General features: G+C 39.1%; 1 protein-coding gene across 21 annotated transcripts in view; it reads left to right on the top strand.

Moving 5' to 3' along the window:
* LOC122258782 (ubiquitin specific protease 47) overlaps window positions 1-18,708 on the top strand; it is a 48,723-nt gene extending 30,015 nt beyond the window's left edge. For 6 of the 21 annotated variants that reach the window (XM_043024965.2, XM_043024968.2, XM_043024957.2 and 3 more), the window contains 23 exons: window positions 711-2,405; window positions 3,243-3,501; window positions 4,307-4,482; window positions 4,884-5,058; window positions 5,283-5,404; window positions 5,823-6,016; window positions 6,365-6,563; window positions 6,753-6,950; window positions 7,083-7,247; window positions 7,382-7,561; window positions 7,747-7,954; window positions 8,147-8,382; window positions 8,541-8,664; window positions 9,037-9,197; window positions 9,517-9,824; window positions 10,368-10,479; window positions 13,420-13,552; window positions 13,961-14,075; window positions 14,267-14,411; window positions 14,630-14,854; window positions 15,019-15,162; window positions 15,281-15,459; window positions 15,640-18,708. In XM_043024965.2, coding sequence (XP_042880899.2) covers window positions 711-2,405; window positions 3,243-3,501; window positions 4,307-4,482; window positions 4,884-5,058; window positions 5,283-5,404; window positions 5,823-6,016; window positions 6,365-6,563; window positions 6,753-6,950; window positions 7,083-7,247; window positions 7,382-7,561; window positions 7,747-7,954; window positions 8,147-8,382; window positions 8,541-8,664; window positions 9,037-9,197; window positions 9,517-9,824; window positions 10,368-10,479; window positions 13,420-13,552; window positions 13,961-14,075; window positions 14,267-14,411; window positions 14,630-14,854; window positions 15,019-15,162; window positions 15,281-15,459; window positions 15,640-15,823 — 5,637 coding nt within the window. In that variant the 3' untranslated portion in view covers window positions 15,824-18,708. The remainder of the gene's footprint in view (window positions 1-710; window positions 2,406-3,242; window positions 3,502-4,306; window positions 4,483-4,883; window positions 5,059-5,282; window positions 5,405-5,822; window positions 6,017-6,364; window positions 6,564-6,752; window positions 6,951-7,082; window positions 7,248-7,381; window positions 7,562-7,746; window positions 7,955-8,146; window positions 8,383-8,540; window positions 8,665-9,036; window positions 9,198-9,516; window positions 9,825-10,367; window positions 10,480-13,419; window positions 13,553-13,960; window positions 14,076-14,266; window positions 14,412-14,629; window positions 14,855-15,018; window positions 15,163-15,280; window positions 15,460-15,639) is intronic. The other 15 variants (XM_043024967.2, XM_043024969.2, XM_086544904.1 and 12 more) reach the window with 6 other exon arrangements.
* Window positions 18,709-21,170: the final 2,462 nt, after the last annotated feature.

Genomic DNA, 21,170 nt, shown 5'->3' with positions numbered 1-21,170 from the left:
GGAAATGGACACTCTGATTCATGGTGAAAACATGCCTGTGATTATTTAATTACCATTAGTAAATTAGAGAGTGAATGATTATTGTGATGAAGAAATGGCAAGTTGTTGCTGTAATTCATAGTTGAAATATTTGTAGTGCATTGAAGGAGAGAGAGAGATTAATTAGTGCATGTGGAATTGTTCATGGTGTGTGTATCCTTTGCAGTGATCATGTGATTGTGATGTGCTGGTGAATGATGAGGTTAATGTGTAATTATGGATCACCCATTTGTGAATGATGTTGTTGTGCTTTATTATTGAGTATATTTTGCTGTAGATCTTGTGGTTGTAATGAAGCTGCTGATGTGATTGAGTTATAGCCATGAAAGCTGAAGAAATTCTGCAGAAAACTTGACATCCCTCCAATACTTCTGCCAAGATGTGACTTAGGTTTCCTGACTTTTTGCCAATATATCAGATGCTGCTTTAAGCTCTTTCTGAAACTCCTCTCCCATTTGCAGTTCTTCAATGCATATGTAATCAAAAGTATTACATGCAGGTTTTTGCAGTTTGAAATTGACATAAATTTGTGAAAGGGTTGTCAAAAAATATTGTTTCTTGTCATCCAGTCCTGCAAGTATGTCAGTAGTAAATAAGAGTACTTAAATTTTCCCTGAATTTCTGCTTTTGTGTGATCACAAATCTAACCTGGCTGTTTTTTCCTCCTTCAGCAGACTGAGAGTGTAGAGGATGGCGGTGGGGGAGATGGAGGCGACGGAGGAGGGGGAGGGGGAGAGGAGAAGGTTTCTGCCACAGCCAGCACACAGGTGACGGTCGACGCCAGTGCCACCAGCGTCACCACCGTGACCGACAACGCGGAGGAGACATCCACCAAGACCACAACCAGCAAGTTCACCAAGACCACCAAGGTCAAGACCATAAAGATTGTCAAGAAGAAGAATCCCAATTCCCTCGTTGCCAACGCCATTGGCCAGTTCAACAAGAAGTCAGAGGAGGAGGTGTCACCTCCAAAGAAGATCGTCTTCAAGAAGAGCTCTGAGTCCCCTAAGAAGGTACCAGGTTTGCCCAAGAAGATCACAAAGACTGGAGAGAATGACAGTGACGTCAAGACAACAGACAGTTCAGACACCAAAGATTCCTCTGATACTAAGAGAGAAAATGGAGAGAAAACCCCTTCCAGTTTGAGGTCTTCTGCTGAGAAGAGTAGCAGTGAGACTAAAGAAATCCCAGAGAAGAAGGAGCCATCTGTGAAGAAGGAGTCTGCTGAAAGGGAAGTGAGCACTCCCAAGAGTGAAGCCAAAGAAACCACAGACAAGAAGGAGAGTCCTGCTAAAAGAGATTCCACAGAGAGAAAGGAAACCCCAGAGAAGAAAGAAACAGTTGAGAGGAAGGAGAGCCCAGCAAAGAGAGATTCATCAGAGAGGAAGGAATCTCCAGTAAAGAAAGACTCTGTGGAAAAGAAGGAGAGTCCAGCAAAGAGGGATTCATCAGAGAGGAAAGAAGCAGTTGAGAAGAAGGAGAGTCCAGCAAAGAGAGGGTCCATGGAGAGGAAGGCAAGCCCAGCAAAGAGAGATTCTCTTGAGAAGAAGGTGACACTAGAGAAGAGCAAATCAGTAGAAAAGAGAGAGACGCCTGAGAGTAGGGAGAGCCCCTTAAAGAAGAAGTCTCCCATGAAAAAGGAAACGCCCGAGAGGAAAGGAAGTCCAGCAAGGAAGGCCTCGCCAGCTAAGACAAATGTCCCACAAATGGAGGAGACAGAGAGCAAAGAGCCCTCACAAGCAAAGGCTCCAACCACCAAGGAGGCTGAGGAAAAGGAGGACGTTTCTGCAACGAAGAAGACCGTCTCAGAAGAATCGGAGAAGCCTCTGGTAGCTGAGAAAGCAGAAGCCACCAAAGCTGAGGATAAGAGTGAGAGTGTGGACGCCAAAGAACCGGTCCAGGCAGAAGCATCTCCAGAACCAGAACCCTCAACGAGAGCGAAGGAGACTAGCAGTGTCATAGAGATCACCAGGGCCTCCTCAAGTTCTTCGAGAAGCAGCAAGTCTCCATTATCTGAAGATGCTGAGGGAGCAAAAGCCATTAGTGCGGGCGCGTCAAGTGGTTCCGTGGACAAAGTTGTCACGAGTGAAGCAGACAGTTGTGTGGAGGGTGCTAGTGCCGCCCCTTGCAGTAATGACGCAAAGACTCGTGCTGACTCTCTATTAGACTCTGACTCAGAGCTGAGTAATGTGAGTGTGTTTGTTATAGTGCGTGATATGAGTAGCCTAACTGCGACTGTCAACAAGGACACGATTGTTACACCTGCCACATCAACATGTGGCGAGCTCATGCAGGAGGTAGGACGGCGGTTCAAGTATGAGCCAGACTCCTTCTCTCTCATCTTGCAGTGTTCCAATGGTGACCAGGTGAGTGGGCTCCTAATGGGCAGAATGATGGTTTGATTGGTACATTTGCAATCATTTCAGTATTTTTTTTTTTTCTTCTTCTTCTTCTTCTTCTTGTTTCCCACAACTCCCTTTTCTGCATTCACCAAAGGTACAATATCACTGAAGAAGCCTTTTGTGTGTGTATATAGTAGGCATGGGACAAAATATTAGTATCCATGGCATTGGTCAAGTTAGGAGATATTGGTGTTTGAAAAAAAAGCCAATACCAGCTGATACTTTGCTCTTGAACCATGATACTGCAGACAGTCCTAAGTTCAGGGTGGGTTCAGCCATGGCTTCATCCTGGAATATTTTTAAAGTGCCAGAATGCAAAGGGAAGTTATAAAATTTTGTATAACTTGAATAGAGCCAAAATATTTCATTCTCAGAGGGTTAATCTGCACAGTAAATTTACTCATCAAGATTACTATATATTCAAAATATTTCACTTAAACATGCAGTACCTAAAGTATTTGATTTAATTATTGATGATACATATAGCATGAAATGTTCTTGCTCTTTTGACTAAAAATTCAAAATTCCGCCTGCTTAGCAACTTTTATTACATCATTTTATAATGATGATATGCCTCAAGTTCAGTGGATTTAAATGTAAAACACTGTCAGATTAAAGGAACGTTTGCCTTTTTTGTCATCAAATACATGCTTCCTGAGAGAAAAAATATTTTTCATATATTAGAATATATATTCATTTCAATGACCCCCCCCCATGCAGATGGATATGTAAGTTCATTGCTGACAATTCATTCATCAAGTATCATGGAGGGATCAGACATGACCAATTTAACTCTTCTAGGTGGAGATCGAGAAAATGGAGGCAGAGCGCACACTAGCAGACGCAAGGTTCCAGGTGGAGGGCACCCCAAGGAACAACCTAATCTTGTGCGACATGGGCGGACACCCTCCCCGGCGCACGGACGAGGACGACCTCAGCCTTGGGGCCTCGGCCTCCCCCACAGCCAGCGCTAGTGAGAAAAAGTGGTTTGATAGGAGTAGTACGTATAGCAACACACCTGAATATTCTTACTCTGCAGCTCTCATTAAACACGAGACAGGTGAGTGCTGGTAGAACCTCCTCACACACGTCTTCTCTTGTACATTCTCCCTCTCATTCTCTCTCTCCTTCCTCTTTATTTCTTTTTTTTTTCTCTCTTTTTCTTTCCTTCCTTTTTGTATCTCGGTCCCTTTTTTATCTTTTTTTATCTTTCTCTCTTTCTCTCTCCCTCTCTCTCTCTCTTTCTCTTTCCCTCTCCCTCTCTCTCCTCTCTCCTCTCTCCTCTCTGCCCTCCCCCTTTTCCCCATTCCCTCTCTCCTCTCTCTCTCTCTCTCTCTCTCTCTCTCTCTCTCTCTCTCTCTCTCCTCTCTCCTCTCCCCTCTCTCCTCTCTCTCTCTCTCTCTCTCTCTCTCTCTCTCTCTCTCTCTCTCTCTCTCTCTCTACTCTCTCTCTCTCTCTACTCTCTCTCTCCTCTCTACTCTCTCTTTTCTCTCTACTCTTTTCTCTCTCTCTCACTCTCTAAGCCTCCTCTCTTTCTCCCTCTCCTTCTCCCCTCCCACCTTGTCTCCCTGCCTGCCTGCCTGCCTGCCTGCCTCCAATAATATGTTGGCCTGTTTACTCTCTTTTAATCATGTACTCAAAGAAATGCCTTGAATTGAAAAGTTCTTAAGATTGTTTTTTGTGTGTGATTCATTTCCCTCTTTAATTCTTAACCAACTGGTATAACATGACTATACTGCGTTACTCCTCAGTCGGACTTGCCTCTGCAATGATGATCATAAAATGGACGACCAAAAGTTTTTGCAAGTTGAATAATGGAAAGAGTCATTCACCCTACAAATTGCACTCTCTTGTCTCTGGTACAGGTTATGCGGGTCTGGTGAACCAAGCCATGACCTGTTACCTCAACAGCCTGCTTCAGACGCTATACATGACCCCTGAGTTCCGCAACGCCATCTACCAGTGGGAGTTCAAGGGCTCCGAGGAGGAGGCATCCAAGAACATCCCTTGCCAGATCCAGCGTCTCTTCTTGCTCCTCCAGGTGAGAGTCTCGGTGGAGTATTTTTTGATGGGTGAATGAATGGGTTATGTTGAATTATTTGATTTGTGTAATGGGATAGGAGTTGGGGTAGAGTTGTGCGTGAGGAAAGATTCATATTCAGGCTTCAGTAAAGAGTGCTCAGATTGTTGGGTTGTGTTGTCAGTAATGCTGTACTCAACAGTTATGTTATGCTTTACTTTTCTTTTCTTTTTTTCTTTTTTTCTCTTTTTTGTTAGCTGTTGAGAAAGGATGAGGGAAAGGGATTTCTTTTTGTTTGTTGTTTTTATAGGTTCTTGAATTTGTAAACATAATGGCTGAAATTAAAGAGTTGGGCTACTCTACCTAGCTTTAACATATCTTCAACTAAAAAGGTAAGCCATTTCACCCCATTGCATTTGCAGACCACTAACAAGACAGCCGTGGAAACGACCAACCTAACTAAGAGCTTTGGTTGGGACAGCAGTGAGGCATGGCAGCAGCATGACATCCAGGAGCTCTGTCGGGTCATGTTTGATGCGCTTGAGCAGTGCTTCAAGAACACCCATCAGTCAGACCTCATCAACAGCCTCTATGAAGGTATGGTATTTGTTCAGGTTTATTTTGTGCTGATTGATGTTCATTTTAAAAGAAATATTAATTTGAGACTGGTGAATATCTTTGGAAATTTTTGGTAATCAGATCGTGAGGTTAGAAATATATTAGAAATATATTTGAATTATCTGTGCAGATATTAATCTGTAAGGAAGCTATTTACAGCCCTAGAATTTAGAATGGAATACTTTTGATTGCATCAATAATAGGCAAGATGAAGGACTACGTAAAGTGCCTAGAGTGCGGCAATGAGGGAGCCCGGGAGGACACGTACCTGGACATTCCTCTTCCCATCAGACCCTTTGGCTCAAGCTCTGCATACAAGTCTGTGGTGAGTGACTTTTCTTCATTTTCATTATGTTTCAGCTTTTTTACCTTTGCCTTGTGTCACAGGATACACAGAAATTTGTTTAAATGGCAACAAAAATCATGCGAAACTTGTCTCATCATCATGCATTATACTCTTTGCCTCTTTGTCCTTCTCCCTTCTCATCCATTTCTGTAACTTCCACTTTATGTACCTCTCATTTTTGTGAGGTTTCTTTCTTTCCAGTTATATCTTTCCTAGTGTCCTACTTTCTTTGTATCCTTATTGAATTCATTTTATCATCTGATTATCTCTGATTAGGGCAGATCAGTGGTCAAAGCAACTGAAGAGCAAAGTCTCCCATGAATAAGGCTGAAGGAGGCATACCCACAGCTTAGGTCATTTGTATTCATATTTTCCCCCCATTTCTAACCCTAAACAGGAGGAAGCCCTGAGGGCTTTCGTGGAGCCAGAGCTTCTGACAGGGAACAACAAATACAAATGCTCAAAATGTGATTCTCTGTGTGATGCTCACAAAGGGCTGAAATTCACACGCTTCCCCTACCTGCTCACCATACACCTCATGCGCTTCGACTTTGACTATCAGACCTTGCATAGAATCAAGTTGAATGACAAGTAAGTACATGGACGTCTCAGTGTGTGCTGTAATTTTGTCTTTTATTTATGAATCTTTTCTCTACTATCCTATAAGTTGTTAAACAGATATGGATTTTGGAAGTTAATACAGAGCCTGTTACAACATATTTTAGATTTGTAGGAATATGGCAACATGATTCATGTCACTTTCCTTATAAAGATGGATTAAAACACTAAATAAATAGGTGTATTTATCTTCTTCCTTTATCAGTCTTTTTTTATCTCTTGACGTTTGCAGTAACTATATTCTTCTGAATGTCAGTTTCAGTATTTTGAGAGATGTTGCTAGCCATCCACAATTCCTGACCCTACCCCCTTGTCTTTCAGAGTGACCTTCCCCAACATACTGGACCTAAACAGCTTTGTAGAGACCCACTCAAAGGAGGACAGCACTGCTGTAACACCAGACAAACCCACCACAGACAAATTGGATGATGCTTCTACCACAGACTCTGGATCAGCGCTGGACGTGGAAGACAATTCAGTCGAGAACACCTCCAACTCCCAGCCTGAGTCAGACAATCAGGTGAGTGACATGGCATAGGCTTTGATCCCTTGAGGGTGTGAGCTGTAGGGAAGGGCCTGGATCGTATTTTTTATTAATTTAAATTCCATGTATGTGTGTCCAAAGAGGTTATCCCTTAGTAAATATTATTACACAGAAAATTTACTTGATTTTTATTTTTATTTTTGTCTTTTGTCTCTCTTGCCCAAGGACGAAGATGAAGGTATTGATGTTAGCAGTATGAACAATGAGAAGAACAAGAATTGCTTGCCCAATGGACCCTATGTGTATGAACTTTTCTCAATCATGGTCCATGCAGGCAGTGCATCAGGGGGGCACTATTACGCTTACATAAAGGACTTCAGAACAGATGAATGGTTCTGCTTTAATGACCAAAGTGTATCCAAGGTGAGTCCGAAGCTGGCAAATTGACTATATATATATTCAATAGTATTTATCTACAATAATATTTGATATTTTTTACATTAAAAAATAGCATGAATCACTACATACAATTTTATTTTTTTTGCCAAATTCCAGATTACATATGACGACATCAGAAAAACATATGGCGGAGGCACAAACAGAGTGCCATGCTATAGCTGGAGCTCCAGTGCCAACGCCTACATGCTCATGTACAGACAGATCAACAAGGAGAGGAATGTGGATGCCTACTCTAAAGAGGCGCTCCCTCAACATATCAAGGCAAGGATTACTCCTTACTGAAAGGGATTTTGGCTGACGTATGATTGATTATCCTGTACCATGTTGGTGAATTCTGATACATAAACCTCCATTGTTTTCCGCTATGACTTTACCTTCATTGTCTCGTCCTCCAGGATTTAGTACAAAGAATGTCCGAGGAGGAGGCAGCAGAGCGCGAGCAGCGAGAGATCGAAAGATGTATGTGCTGCATCAAGCTATTCTGCCAAGTGCCTGGCCAGACTCAGATGCAGGAGAAGAAGCTAAGAGTTCACAAGGACTCCACTCTCAGGGAAACCACAAAGCTTGCTTATGAGGTCAGATATTTTTCTCTTTCTCTTTCTCTTTCTATCTTTCTTTCTTTCTCTCTCATTACAGTTTAGAGTTTGATTGAGGGATAGGACTTTGTATGTTACCATACAATCTTTTTGTTTAGAAGTTCTCTTAATTTCACCTTGAGTTATAGGCTTAGAATTTATCAAAGCATCATTTCCATCTACAGGAGCTGAGCCTTGCTAACACTGTTCCGCTAGAGAGGTGTCGGCTGGTCAAGTATGAGGAGTTCCACGACAGTTTGGAGTGCTCCTTCGATGGCCAGGACGACGAGCTCATCTCAGAGGTCCTTGGCGGAGTTCGAAGTTCCTATAAGTTCGATCTCTTGATGGAAATCAGAGACGAAGATAAAGCCTTTGAGGTTTACAAACCAGGTGGTGAGTGGTGCAGTGTAGCTCTCTTTTCTTTGAAGGCCCTGCATGCCCTTTACTCTTGCCTTATTTCTGTTGATGAAAGCTCACCAGGTTTTAGATTCAAGCCATGTGGTGGTCCACTTTTGAACTGGCAGGGGCACAAAATGATTGCTTTTCTGTCCTAGCAACTTCTGATAGGATGAGTCTTTTCTGCAGGCACCACCATCAAGGCCCACATTGTGAACCTGGCCACGGAGGAAGTGGAGGGCCCCTACAACCTGCGTGGAAGTCTCAACATGACAGTGCGGGAGCTGAAGGAGATGATCGGCCGCTCCCTCAACATGAATCCTGACACGATGCGAGTCGTGCTGGAGAGGTATTACAATGACCTCCGACCTCTAACAGCAGACACGAAGACTCTCAAGATGGAGGGATTCTACAGGTCAAATAAGGTATGAATTGCAAAATGATAATATAATGGGTAAATTATTTCTCAAAGGATACAGTGTTGGTTAGATTGAATTCGCAATAGTATTGGAACATTAGCTCATCTTAGGTCTAACCTCCTTGTTATCTTGTTCTCTTACCTTTTCCTCTCTCTCTCTTCCAGGTATATGTTGAGGCATCAGGGAAGGAAAGCACAGACTTCTACACGGGGTCTTGCATGTACAGCATCCTGGACAGATATGAAAATACCATAACATTATACTGTCCGCTGCCAGACACTAGTAAAGGTTAGTTTCTAGCAATTTTTTTAATTCATAGGTTCTGATTCATGATTTAAGACGCTGTGTGTGATATTATTCTTTGTGGACAGTACAGAGCTCAAGTTACTGTTGCAGTTGGATTATTGATAGTCAAAAAAAATTCATAGTTGTTGGAAAGGAATATCAATGTGAAATGTGATGCAGAAAAGGATAACCAAATAGTTAAAGACTTGTGAAGACCGCACTAGGATTATTTATAAGAAAAGAATGAAGAACAGAGTAAACACATCTGTCATGATAATGTGGTGAAAATTGGATAGTTAATTATATGGTGATTCCATGAGCAGTACTGGAGGAAAGAAAAAAGATGGAAACAAATGTTTGTGATATTTCCTGCAGAGGCCCTGGAGGAGATGCAGATTCCCCCCTACAAGGAAGAGGAGCCAGAGCCAAGGCCAGAAGTGCCCAGCAGTGGAACCAGTGCATCTGCAACGACAGAGGATGCAGTGTCTGCAACCAGTGCTGCCAGTCCAGCCAGTTGCTCAAGCAAGGATAGTGGGGTGAGTTTAGGGTACTTTTTTTTGGGCAAGTGCATAATCAGAAAAAAAAAGTGTATATATATATACATATATATATATATGTATATATGTATGTATATATATGTATATATGTATATATTCCTCTATGTATATATATATTTTTAGTCCATTGATTAGCCCTATAGTTTTATTTTTATTATTGGTTCTTTACTATTCAGATGTTGGTCTGCTTCCTTCCATATATTATCCAGGAATGATTTTCCTTATTTATATCTAAGCTTTTTTGTGTGCTCATCTAAATATGTCTTCTCAACTAACATCCTTCCTTTTGCCTTGCCAGATTAGTAGCAAGGCAGCCACCGACTGCTCAAGCAGTGAGGCGGGCAGCAGTAACAACAGCTCGATGGTGAGTCCATCATCTGGACCCTCGTCATCACTCCCAACATCGGCTCAGCCTCCCAGTCCTGGCATGTCAACATCCACACAGGCGACGACCCCAACGGCCTCGCCCACTGCTACCTCTGCGGGTAACGGTAGTGACGGCGAGGATGAGGGTATCGCGGACGCAGACAGTGGTGCGGGCTCCTCTAACGTCAACAGTGACCAGAGTGCGAGCGAGGATTCCTCCCTCACTAGCGACAGTGACAGGTAATATAGTCATGAAGGCAGTTTTTGTTTTCTTTGATTTTCTGTGTGGTTCTAAGAACACTGAACCTTCCCAATATCTTTCTCTTTCTCTCTCGTTTTTACGCAGTCTCCCAGTTTATTGTACTTAAACCACTATCAACGAGTCTTTTTCTTCTTCTTTCCCCTACAACTTGTCAACAATTTAGCAGTGTGTATGGCTAGCTACCAAACTCCTCCTAAAGCTTTGTTGCAGTTTCTTAGTTTGAATGACTTCTTGCCCCTTGTTTCCTTACCACCCATTGTCCATTCTTTGGATTTTCTTTTCTTTCCTTTCACCTGGCATCTCAATACATAATTTTATTGTTAGTATAGAATTCCTGTATGTAATGTGAAATGTATCAAAAACCTTTAATGACTTCAATAACATTTGTGGTGAAAGTTCAAGCCATACTAGTTAGTTAAATCTTTATCCCATTCTCAAGCTCTTCAAATTGGATTTTATCTATTTACTTTGTGTACCAGATACATGGATATTATTTAATCAAATAATCCTAATCATTACAGAACTCTGGTTGGAGATCCACCAGAAGACAAATTGTCAGATACAAGTAACTCGCCAGACTACAGGAATGTTTCCTCGCCATCTTCCCCCGAGGACAACGGCAGAGAAACAAAGGTAAGTCTCTCTTTCCAGTTTTTAATGATATTAAACAGGTTCCTTTCAATGCTTCATTTCTTTGTCACAGATGTGCAATTGATATTGTTGTTCTGAAATGCACTTGCAAAATCTTAATGGATTTAAGGTCTGCTTTCTCTCCTTTTAATATATGACTTGGAATAGTGTTTATTGTCTCCTGGAATAGTGGTTATTGTTCCCTTTTCACTTTTAACTGCCATTACCTTGTCATGACATTGAAGATCAGTGAACAGAGTTCATTTTGACAAATTTATATATAGGTATTAATTAGATTGTTTTAAAGTTATTCAGTCTAATAATTGAAGATCAATATAAGGTAGAAGACAGCTGAATTAGATAGAGGAAAGAAAAATTTTGAAGGAAGGTTATAAATTCTATTATTGATAACCCTGTTATATATTTTTCCTGTGCCTGTTATTCCCATCCTATATTAGTCTTTGATTCTTGTAGATGATCAGAGACAAAATGTCATTTTTATCATTATTCATATATGATATTAAACATAAACAAGATTCATCTAATCTTTGAAGTGCATTAATCTTGTGTTAAGGTCAACCCACATATGTCTTATTTCTCAGAAAAAGATGTTTCAAGGTTTGACAAAAGAGTATTGGTTAATCCTTTCACTCTGTGCAACAGGAGAATTGTATTTTACAGAGTCTTGTGTTTTCTCCAAAAGTTTACATTGTTACTGTCGCTCTTGATGGCAGTTAACCATATGCATGGTAGGCAGATCACAGATAATGGAAGGGGGGGAATGATCTTGTATATCATCCTCTGTTTACCTGCCTGTGGAAAGCTATAGAGCTTATACTCTGCTGTATTAGCATGTATGTAGAAAGGCAGGAGTGATGAAAAGCATGTAGTTCTATTCCCATCCTGTCCTTTACTTGTCCAGCCAGAAACTGATTAGTAATTCATGATAGGAAAAATACATGTATGCATACATTTATGTATGCATATGATAGAAAATACCATCTCATATATCATACATTTATCCTTGAAAAGTTAGCTCCCATCAAAGTTTTATCAATAAAAATGGAGAAAGATTTGTCTTTTAGGTAATATGTTTGTAGGATGCAAAACTTGTTTGCTGTCCTTCCTTATCTCCTCCCTCTGATCATTATGCCTTTATTTTGACAGTGAAGTATTCAATAGAATCAAAACTGAATATCCATACCTCTAGCAGTCTTTATATTGCCAAACTGGAGTGGTTATTTTTCCCCTTTACCTTTATCATAAGGATTGAAAAACATGCATGGAGATCTTCTCAATCCCCCTTCCCAATAGCAAAAAAATTGTTACAACAACTATCCTTGTATTTTTCCTCTTTCTGTAATTGGCATATAGTTCAACTTTACTTCCAGATGTTTGATTTTTTCATATGCTTCATCTTGTGTTGTCACTAAGTGCTCACCATTGTCCCAACAATAGGTGTCTTTTGTCTTTCCTTTCTGTCTGTGATACTGGAATGGTAATAGAAGTAGAAGCTTATATGAAAGAGGAATTGGGAGATGGCAGTTTCTGTAGTAGTGATTTTTTTTATTTCTTTTTGTTTTACAGTAGATAAACTATGACCATGTTGTGTATTGTGTACAATGGTGTGATGTGGATGTTTTCTAACATGCAATGAATTATTACTTGGTTATATTTGCCTTCTGTGCTGAAAGTGAAGAATATTTGTATGTATTTTTTAACCTGTTAATGCTGGGTGACATGATATCACATCATGTGGTGGTAGCACTTGCCACCGGGGACGTGATATCATGATATGGCTTTTTGATGGCCGGCACACCAGATGATTGTGTGCGCAACGGTCGGCCACAGCCAGAGTGGGCAAATAGCCTGAGGCATTAGGCCTACATGTTTGAAATACCCTGGCACTTAGACCAATCAGAGCCAAAAACGCCCCGTTGTTATCAGGTTAATACATTGTATCTGTCCTTAAAAGGCAGATGTAGAAACCAATACAGGTGCCTCTGACTGCATCAGCATTTCTGTTGGGTGACACTTGTCATTTTTTGTCTGAATATGTATGACTTCCCTAATGTCATGGGTCCTTTTCTTCACTTTTCCGTTAGCAAACTTTTGTTAACCTTATATATATTTTTGTGGTGGTCTGGTTTATCAATAGTAACTAGTTGAGAGTGATCTTTGATTGGCTTCCTGGTGGAGAAATTTATTTAAACCAATAACAGTTTTTTTTGCAAATGTATTTTTGGGTATCTAATTTATGCATGATTGATTTATGATATAGCATGGGTTCTTATTTACCATTCTTGGGTTTGTTACTTATTCCAAAAGAAACCTTACATGGTATAGGCACAGTGTTTGACTTGGTAAAGAAAAGAAAGATAAACCTTTGTCAGTTAGAGAAGATGATTTGGTTTTCTTGATCTTTTAATTTGTAAATACAAATTATTGGTAATGTGCAAAGGACTGACAAAAAGAAAACAAAAGGCAAAGTAGCAATAGATGTTAGTTTCATTTTCACAAGATAATAATATTAAAAGTTAAAGACTCTGGTATTGATATAATATTATTAAAAGTTAAAGACTGGTATTAATATGTATATGATATAGGGTAGAAGTATGTGTTTATACAAATCCTGTAATCATATTCAGTTACAAGAATATCTACAAACTTATGAATGAATGGTACATACACTGTTTGATACGTAGAAATATTCCATGGTAATATTACTTTTACATTCATTCCAGTTGCACAGTTACCAATAAATTACAGGCTAAATATAATGGAGTCTTGATAATTATCAGACCATTTTTAAGTGTTGAAGAACAAGTCAAATCCTTGCCCTTACCAGATCAAGACAGAATTGTAAGGTCCCCCACTCCTTGTCTCTCTAACCTTTGTGTGGAGTTTGTGTTTTTTTACAGTAGTTGTCTCTCCCTCTTTCAGGATGATGACAATGGTTGGGGTTTGCCTATTTTCCAGGACACCGACGTCGTTTGGGGGGACGACGACAAGGAGACGGAGGTCAAGCGCTACTTCAGAGCCGAGTACTTCACAGAAGACCAGACTAATCAGAAAAGTTAGCATTTTATTTATTTATTTATTTTTATTTTATTTTTTTTATTTTTTTTTATCTCTTTTTTGCTTGTATGTTATTAGTCAAATGAAAAGAAGTAAAAGTATATGCTTTGTATTTATTATAGATTTTTTTTTTTTTTTTTTTTTTTCTCCATATTTTTTCAGTGTGCAGCTAAGCTATAATCTGAAGAAAAAAAGTAGATGTTTGAATTATTGAGTCATTAGTTTTTTTTGTTTGTTTGTTTTTTACAACATAAAAAAAATTCAAATTATAGAGAGGTTACATTGTGCATATATTGTTACAAGTATCTGTTGCCCCACCCACTCCCTCCCCCCTCCCTTCTCCCTCCCAATATATGTAAGATGACGGTTTCTTGTGAATCATGATCTAAAATGATCGTCTTTACAGTGTTGCGAGTGTTTGTGGATAAGAGAATAACCATAGGTCAGCTCAAGAACGAGATGCAGCGGTGGGTCGGCGTTTCACAAGATCACTTCAAGCTGTTTAAAATCTACTCAAACAGGTATGTCTCGTTATTTTGCAACCTCACCTCGCCAAGAAAATTACTGCATACAATATATATACATTAGATATAAGAGACCCCTTCCCCCTCATGCTCCCTCTCCCATTCTTTCTCTGAACAACTATGCTGTCTTACTAAGGGAAAAAGTAAATAAACTTAATCTATTATTGCTTTGTGTTTTCCATTTGCAGTCAAGAATTTGAGTGCACCAGAATGACTGAGACTCTAGCATCGTATGGAGACAACACCAGATTAAGTGTTCGGTTAGGAAGAGCTCTGCTGCCTGGGGAACAGAGAGGCAAAGTCTACCTTCTTGAGCCTGACAGTGTGGATGATGTAAGTGATGTTAAATAGTGTGTTTAATGTGGAAAACAGACTTGTATGATTTTCAATTTTATTTTCATTTCTTTTTTATTGAATTATTTATTTATCTTTTTTTTACATAAAGTGCTTGTTATTGCTAACACTTAGATCACTACTTGACTAGATTTTTGAAGATAAAACATATGTTGCCTAATTCTTTTGCAAATAAAATTCTGCAAAATATCTAACAGCCTGCGAAGTTCCTCATCGACTGGGTGGTGTGCAAGGGAGACACCGTCGCCAGTGCCAAGCGTGCCATCATCAAGGAAGTCAACACCAGATGCAACATGACACTAACAGCAGAAACTGTCCGGCTACGGAAGAAGAGCTGGAAGAACCCTCAGACTATATACCTTGACGCGCAAAGATTCGAAGATGATATACCTCTTTACTCTAACTGGGAACTGTTCCTACAGGTGAATTTTTTTGTGTGTTGTAAAAAACTGTGTGTGCGTGCGTGCGTGTACAGGCAATACTTGTCATAAATAATTTTGAAAAGATAAAACTTTCATAATTCTTCCTCTTCTTCTCTATTTTAAGCATGTGCTAATTAAATGTGGCTGTCTTAATCCATTTTCAGATAATTGAGGGTCCCGAAACAAAGACAGCCAGTTCTGATGAAATAGCCTTGTTTACCAAGAGATGGAAACCCTCAACGTACACCACAGACCCTATAGCTGAGGTCATCATTTCCAAACCAACTGTGGAAGGACTCAGGGAAAAGGTAAAATCTCCCCTTCAATTTTTTTTTATTTTAAAGTATGTTTTTTTGTATTTATACTTTAAAGATATCAAGTTATTGAAATTTTCACATTATCATGGAAATAACCTCCCTTTTTCAGCTCTCAGAAATATCTGGCATCGAGGCAGATGACATAGAGTTCGCGAAAGGTAAAGGGACATTCCCCTTTGACATGTCCGTTGTGGACATCAACAGCGACTTGGATTGGTCGATACGCTCAGGCCCACTGGACCAAAGGCCCCTCTACATATTAGATGATGGTGCCATGGTGTACTATAGGTACTTGTTATTTCTGCTGTTCGTTCACGTAGCTTCAGAGTTCTCTGAAACCTGGCTGGAGGTTTTTCTCTTGAGATATCCCCATTTTTACAGTGTTCAGCCTAAAAATACGACCTCAGAATATGCAATAAAGTGTAGAAAAAATAAATAAATAAATAAACATTGTGTCATCCTTTCCAGAGACAAGAAGGAAACGCCGAAGGAAATGACAGAAGAGGAGCGACGTGCCCTGGTCAACTCTGAGAACCGGCGCCTCAACCGCGACCTGCAATACCAGTGCCCAAGCTCATCCACCACCTCCAGCTACAGCACTCTAAGATCTAAGGAGAAAGGCCTCAAAATCTACCTCAATCACGAAGAGTAGAAAGGAAAAGGGAGAAAGAGAGTGTTGTGGGTTCTTTCTTAAAGTGACTATTCTTTGAAGAACACAGGAAAACAATAATATTGCTTTAATCAGCATCTCCTATATTGTTTGAATAAGTGATACTTATAGTGAGTGTGTGTATGTGATTGTGTATGTGCATGTGTGTGTGTATGTGTGTGCGTGTGCGTGTATGCGTGCGTGTGCATGTGTGTGCGTGTGTGTGTCTTTCTCTGTATGCATATATACATATATGAATACATACATACATTTATGCACACACACATACACATATATATTATATAACATACATTAAAATTTTGTACATTATTTTATTCAGCTAATACGAGAAAATGCTTTGATGGAGAGTCAGTTTTACAAACTTTATTCAAATCGGTACTCTTAACATCCAAAGAGCTTGTCATTAAGGGATGTTACAGCTGATGCTTGTAAGTGTTGTGTGTCTTCACAATAACATGGCTATATAAAATGTGCATACATATGCATATGTCCACACACATGTCCACACACGTGTCCACACACATATACATACACTCACACCCACACCTACATACACACTCAAGGATCTCATAGTAGCAACATCTTCCACTGTGAGACTCCCCAGTGACCATTAGCTGTTGGAGTGGCAAACGATTCAAAATAATTAGTTGGCCTACCTTGGAAATGTAGAGCAAACCAGACATAATTGAAAAGGAAAGTATAATTTATAGCTATACTGCTTATGTTATATCAGACACACAATATATAGTGTAATTTGCTATATAGTCCTATTATTGTAACATTCCTGATCAGTTATTATATTTAAAAAATAAAAAAAAGGAATACATATATTACACACAAGAGTACTTAATGTAGTGGCTGTGATGTCAGCACCACCATGAACTGTGGTGCAGTCGACAGGCTTCCTGACTAGCTCTCATCTCGGCCTCCTCTCCTAGTCGTAATTTAGTCTTACCTAAAGTCTTGATTATGAGACGTGCACTTTGCAAACGGAGAATCGATTCAAGTAGAAAGTGACGTTGGGACAACCTCATACGGAAATAAATATTAAAGTCACAGCAGCAGATATTTAGAATGACCACTATATTTAGATAAAAGGAAGAGTTGAGAAAAGGAAAATAGAAAGGCTTGAGCAGGTTTTAATTGTGATAAAACATTTACTGTATAAGCCAGAGAAAATCCTAGTAAGGAGGAGCATAGTGACTTTTAACTCGATCTTACTTTTCATATGCATAGGTATGTATTTATCTTTATATACACATATATACCTACAGTATATCTCACCACTATATTTACATGCACTCATGTACTGTGTCTGTCTCAGCGACATGTACGTATTTTTATGTCTAAGTGTTCCCACAGTAACTGGGAACAGAGAATATTCCTACTGTGTAAAGAGATATAACAATCACCACCCATCACTTAGTGTATAATACCAGACACAGAAGGTGTATCTGTTGCAGTGTGCATTATATACTGAGGTATTGACTAGAACAGGACCTGGAAATGGAAACTCACCTTCATACCTTTATTACTAGTCAGTTGTAGACACTCTGATCTGACAAGTATTAGCTTACAATTATCTTATGAGCTGATAATACTGTAAAAATATCTTACAGATTGCAATAAACAATAGCCGAAACTCTGCCTTATTTAAGGTCGCCGTTATGACCATTTTTGCATTGTTTCATATTGTTGATTAAGGTCTTCACCTACTAGGTGATTTGTAAATAGTTGCATGTATTTTTGGCATTCTCATGTGGTAGAATGTGCATGTCCCTTGTTTGAATGAGGAAAGCAGCTGGAACTGTGTTCTGGGGTAATGTTAATGGCTCGGCCTTCTTGTATATATATATATACCTGAGTGTGACACTACCTTTGTCTGCAGTAGGCTTCTTACGCAATACATTTAGTTGTTTTTTTTATTATTATTACCACTACTACTATTACTTTTTCATTTCATTTTCTCTACTTCTTCTCTGTGATGTAAATAAGAGGAATGGGTTACACTCCCCCTCCCCTCCCTCCCTCCCTCCCTCCTCCCCCTCTCCCATGACAAGGCTGATATAGATCTCCGTCTGTTATAAGTGTCACTCATGGACAACCTTCTCCCTTTCTCAGACTTGTATTATACTCCTGTATTTTCTTGTACCAGTTTTTATATGATCCTCTGCTTCAACCTGTTATTATAAATACAAGTTAAAGGAGTCTTTTTTTTTCTATAGGCGAAGATGATGCAGCAAGTAAAAGGAAACTGCATCAATGTATAATCTCTGGTGATTCATGTCTACAGAAACCCTAGTCCATGTTTACATTTGTTGCAAATCGTCATTTTGTCTTGTATATTTATGTGCATATGTTAACACCTATTTATTGATGCAAATGTTTATCAGTTGGAGATAAGTTCTACAGTGAAGCTTCTTGTATTGGTGTAGATGAAATTGCATTTACTTTAATTTATTGTTATCAATGAGGATTTAAATGTGGAAAAAGAATTTTATTTAGTATTATTGTTGTTATTACATTTCATTGTCATTTTTTTTTATATATATATAATTTGTTAGATTAAAGGAGTAAATATTTTTACTTTGTGGTGATTTGAAGCACAACCTAGGCATATCATATCAAGTGTTTACAAGTAGCTATAACTGCTCCATTATGAAAATTAGCTCTTTAAAAAAGAAAAAAAAAAACTATTTTTATTGCTTTTTGTATTAATTTTTTTTCCTTTTTTTTAAATGATTATCTTTTTTTTCTTTTTTTCCAAGTTTCTTTTTCTGTAGCGGCCAGAACTTGATGTGGAACAAATGTGCCCACCATTGTATTCGAGTCTAGCCAGGCCCAAATAAATATGGTTGTCAATTTTTCTTTATTCTTTTGTGTTACTCCTTTCATTTTGGAATTGACCCTCTTGAAATGTTACTGTAGATTTCATATTGTGATCACCTTAGTCATTCTAATTCAGCAGAGGCATCTGCTTGATTTTTTTTTTCCTTCTCATATTTGTATCAGTATCTTCCACTCTTCAACCAATAATGTCATTTCTGTTTCCTGAATCCTCCTCACCGAGAACCAAAACTCAAGACTTGCTCTTTATTGTGATACATGACGAATCATCTTCAGGAAACTGTTCAGTAAAGAAACCTGTCCAGGTTAGCTCTTGTGTGATCTCTAACATACTGTACCCCAATAAAAGCATCTTGTCATATAAAGTTGGCATGATTTGGATCATGCTTGGCACTGATAAGATGAAAACAATGGTTAAGATTAACCTGTGTTCTGAATCCTTAAAAAATGTTTCCTGCTGAACACTATTTCAAGTAAAATACAAGTGTCTTGAATTGGCTGGTCCTAGCTCATAAATTAAGTTGGTCGATATTCAATTCACTTTATTATATATACACGTAGCCATTAGCTTCAAAACGATTAACAATATGGCAAAAACTTTCTATTCACTGCATCTCTCGTCAACCAACTGCAGACGGGTGTCATGATGCACAAGTTTTTGGCCTGACCGAGGGCTGCATGACTTACATGATGATCGTCTTGCCCCATATTTGATGTTGGGGGAGATTGGATCGCTGTTTCTTTATTGTAATATGACAAATAACTATTTACTAAATAATGATGGCTATTGCAAGCATAATTATTATGATTGCCATAATATTCAACTAAATGGATTTAATCTAAAATGCAAACATAGATGGCACCACTTTCTCCTGGCACTAGTACCCTTGAATGATCTTTCTATGGTCTCAAGCAAGCACTATATTCAGGGAGCAATGACATACAGCAAAATCCTAACCTCTTGCTCTAAAGTACTGGCGATGAAAGATGCACAAGCAGAATGAGAAGAGGGGGGTGATTACTATGTGCCCCTGTGCTAGTAAAGCTGCCTTGTGCCGTGGCACAACAGTACACGAATATGAAAAAATTAACCCACACAGGACGGGTGGTACAGCATGTGTACCGCGCATTCAAAAGCCCAGTTGCCGGGCGGCACAGTATTGTGCCAGCCATTCAATTGATTTAGGCCTAATAATTCGAACGCCCCGGCATTTGGACATTCAAGGCTAGAATTCCCCCGTCGGGGATGGGTTAAGGTGCTCATTGTCCTCCCATAAAACTAAAATACTTCTATCACATTAAGTATAAAAAATAAGGAGCTGATAAGGACCCTATACTACAATTCTAGTCAACTACAACATTGATAGAGCCTGTCATATTGACAGATAAGTTTCACAAAACAGTAAAGCACAAAGAAATGATGAACACAAAAAATGGTTCTAGTTCCACAAGTGAAGGAAAGAGAGCGTGAAGCAGCCTCGATCTGAAATAAAACCCATTTTGGGTGCCACATAGGTGCCGGTCCTGGAGACCTGGCAAGCAAATCTATCCTTGTCTACAATAGGTTAACCACAATCATTAAAACCAATGATGTTACTCTTGAAAATGCAGACATCTTTTACATTTCATTTTTACTATGCAAATACTCCTATTTTCTTTTCCTTTCTTTTTTTTTTTCTTCTTTTTTACATAAAGCACAGTGTTTACATACAACAATTGTATAACAAGAGTATCCTGGAAAGTCATAGTAACTGATGCAGATCATGTGTGAATTTCAGTGATATCAATTACCAAACTGCAATTGTTTTTATCTTTATACATTAAGACAGTTGTTCTCAATGAGTGGTTATTGTAGATTCTCTCCAATAATCATATCCATACAAAAACTAGTATACCATTCTATTAAGGACAGCACAAATGTCCACTATCTAGGCTACTTACTCTCCTCTTGTACTCATTAGTATTACTTCCCTATGCTTACGCTTACAAAAACATGCCAATTCTTAACATCCAGACCTATTTTGGGAAATCCTGGTATGAAGAAAGCTCAGGGGACATAACAACTTCATAGAAAACAGGTAAAACAGCAATTTCTCCAACAAGTGATGTTACTGCACCTCTTTCACTCCAGACAATCACGACACTCCGATTCCCCACAATAACCAGATCATTTCACTAGACAGCTGCAGGTGGTGTCAAGTATGATCACTTGTTCACCACACTGTAGACATTGGTGACCTTCTGGTGTCATTTCTGTTCTATCCTGGACTTCAGCTTCCAAGTAAAGTTCAAGTGTCAGTGTCAGTGGCAGTGTCAATCGTACACACTGATCCATATCAGTGCAAGATAAGGTAGAAGGGTTGAGAAAAGTTCAGCTAAGTACTTCATTGCAGAAGCTGTGTTATATGTGTGGTTTTGGTTCATCAGATATTTGTCCAGAAAAACAGATAATCTTGGAAAACCTGGAAACAAAGGTGCTAGG

The sequence above is a fragment of the Penaeus japonicus genome, unplaced genomic scaffold (genome assembly GCF_977035675.1).
Source record: "Penaeus japonicus unplaced genomic scaffold, GWHDUDI00000001_assembly GWHDUDI00000015, whole genome shotgun sequence".
Lineage (NCBI taxonomy): Eukaryota > Metazoa > Arthropoda > Malacostraca > Decapoda > Penaeidae > Penaeus > Penaeus japonicus.
This window is presented reverse-complemented; position numbering and strand designations above follow the sequence as displayed.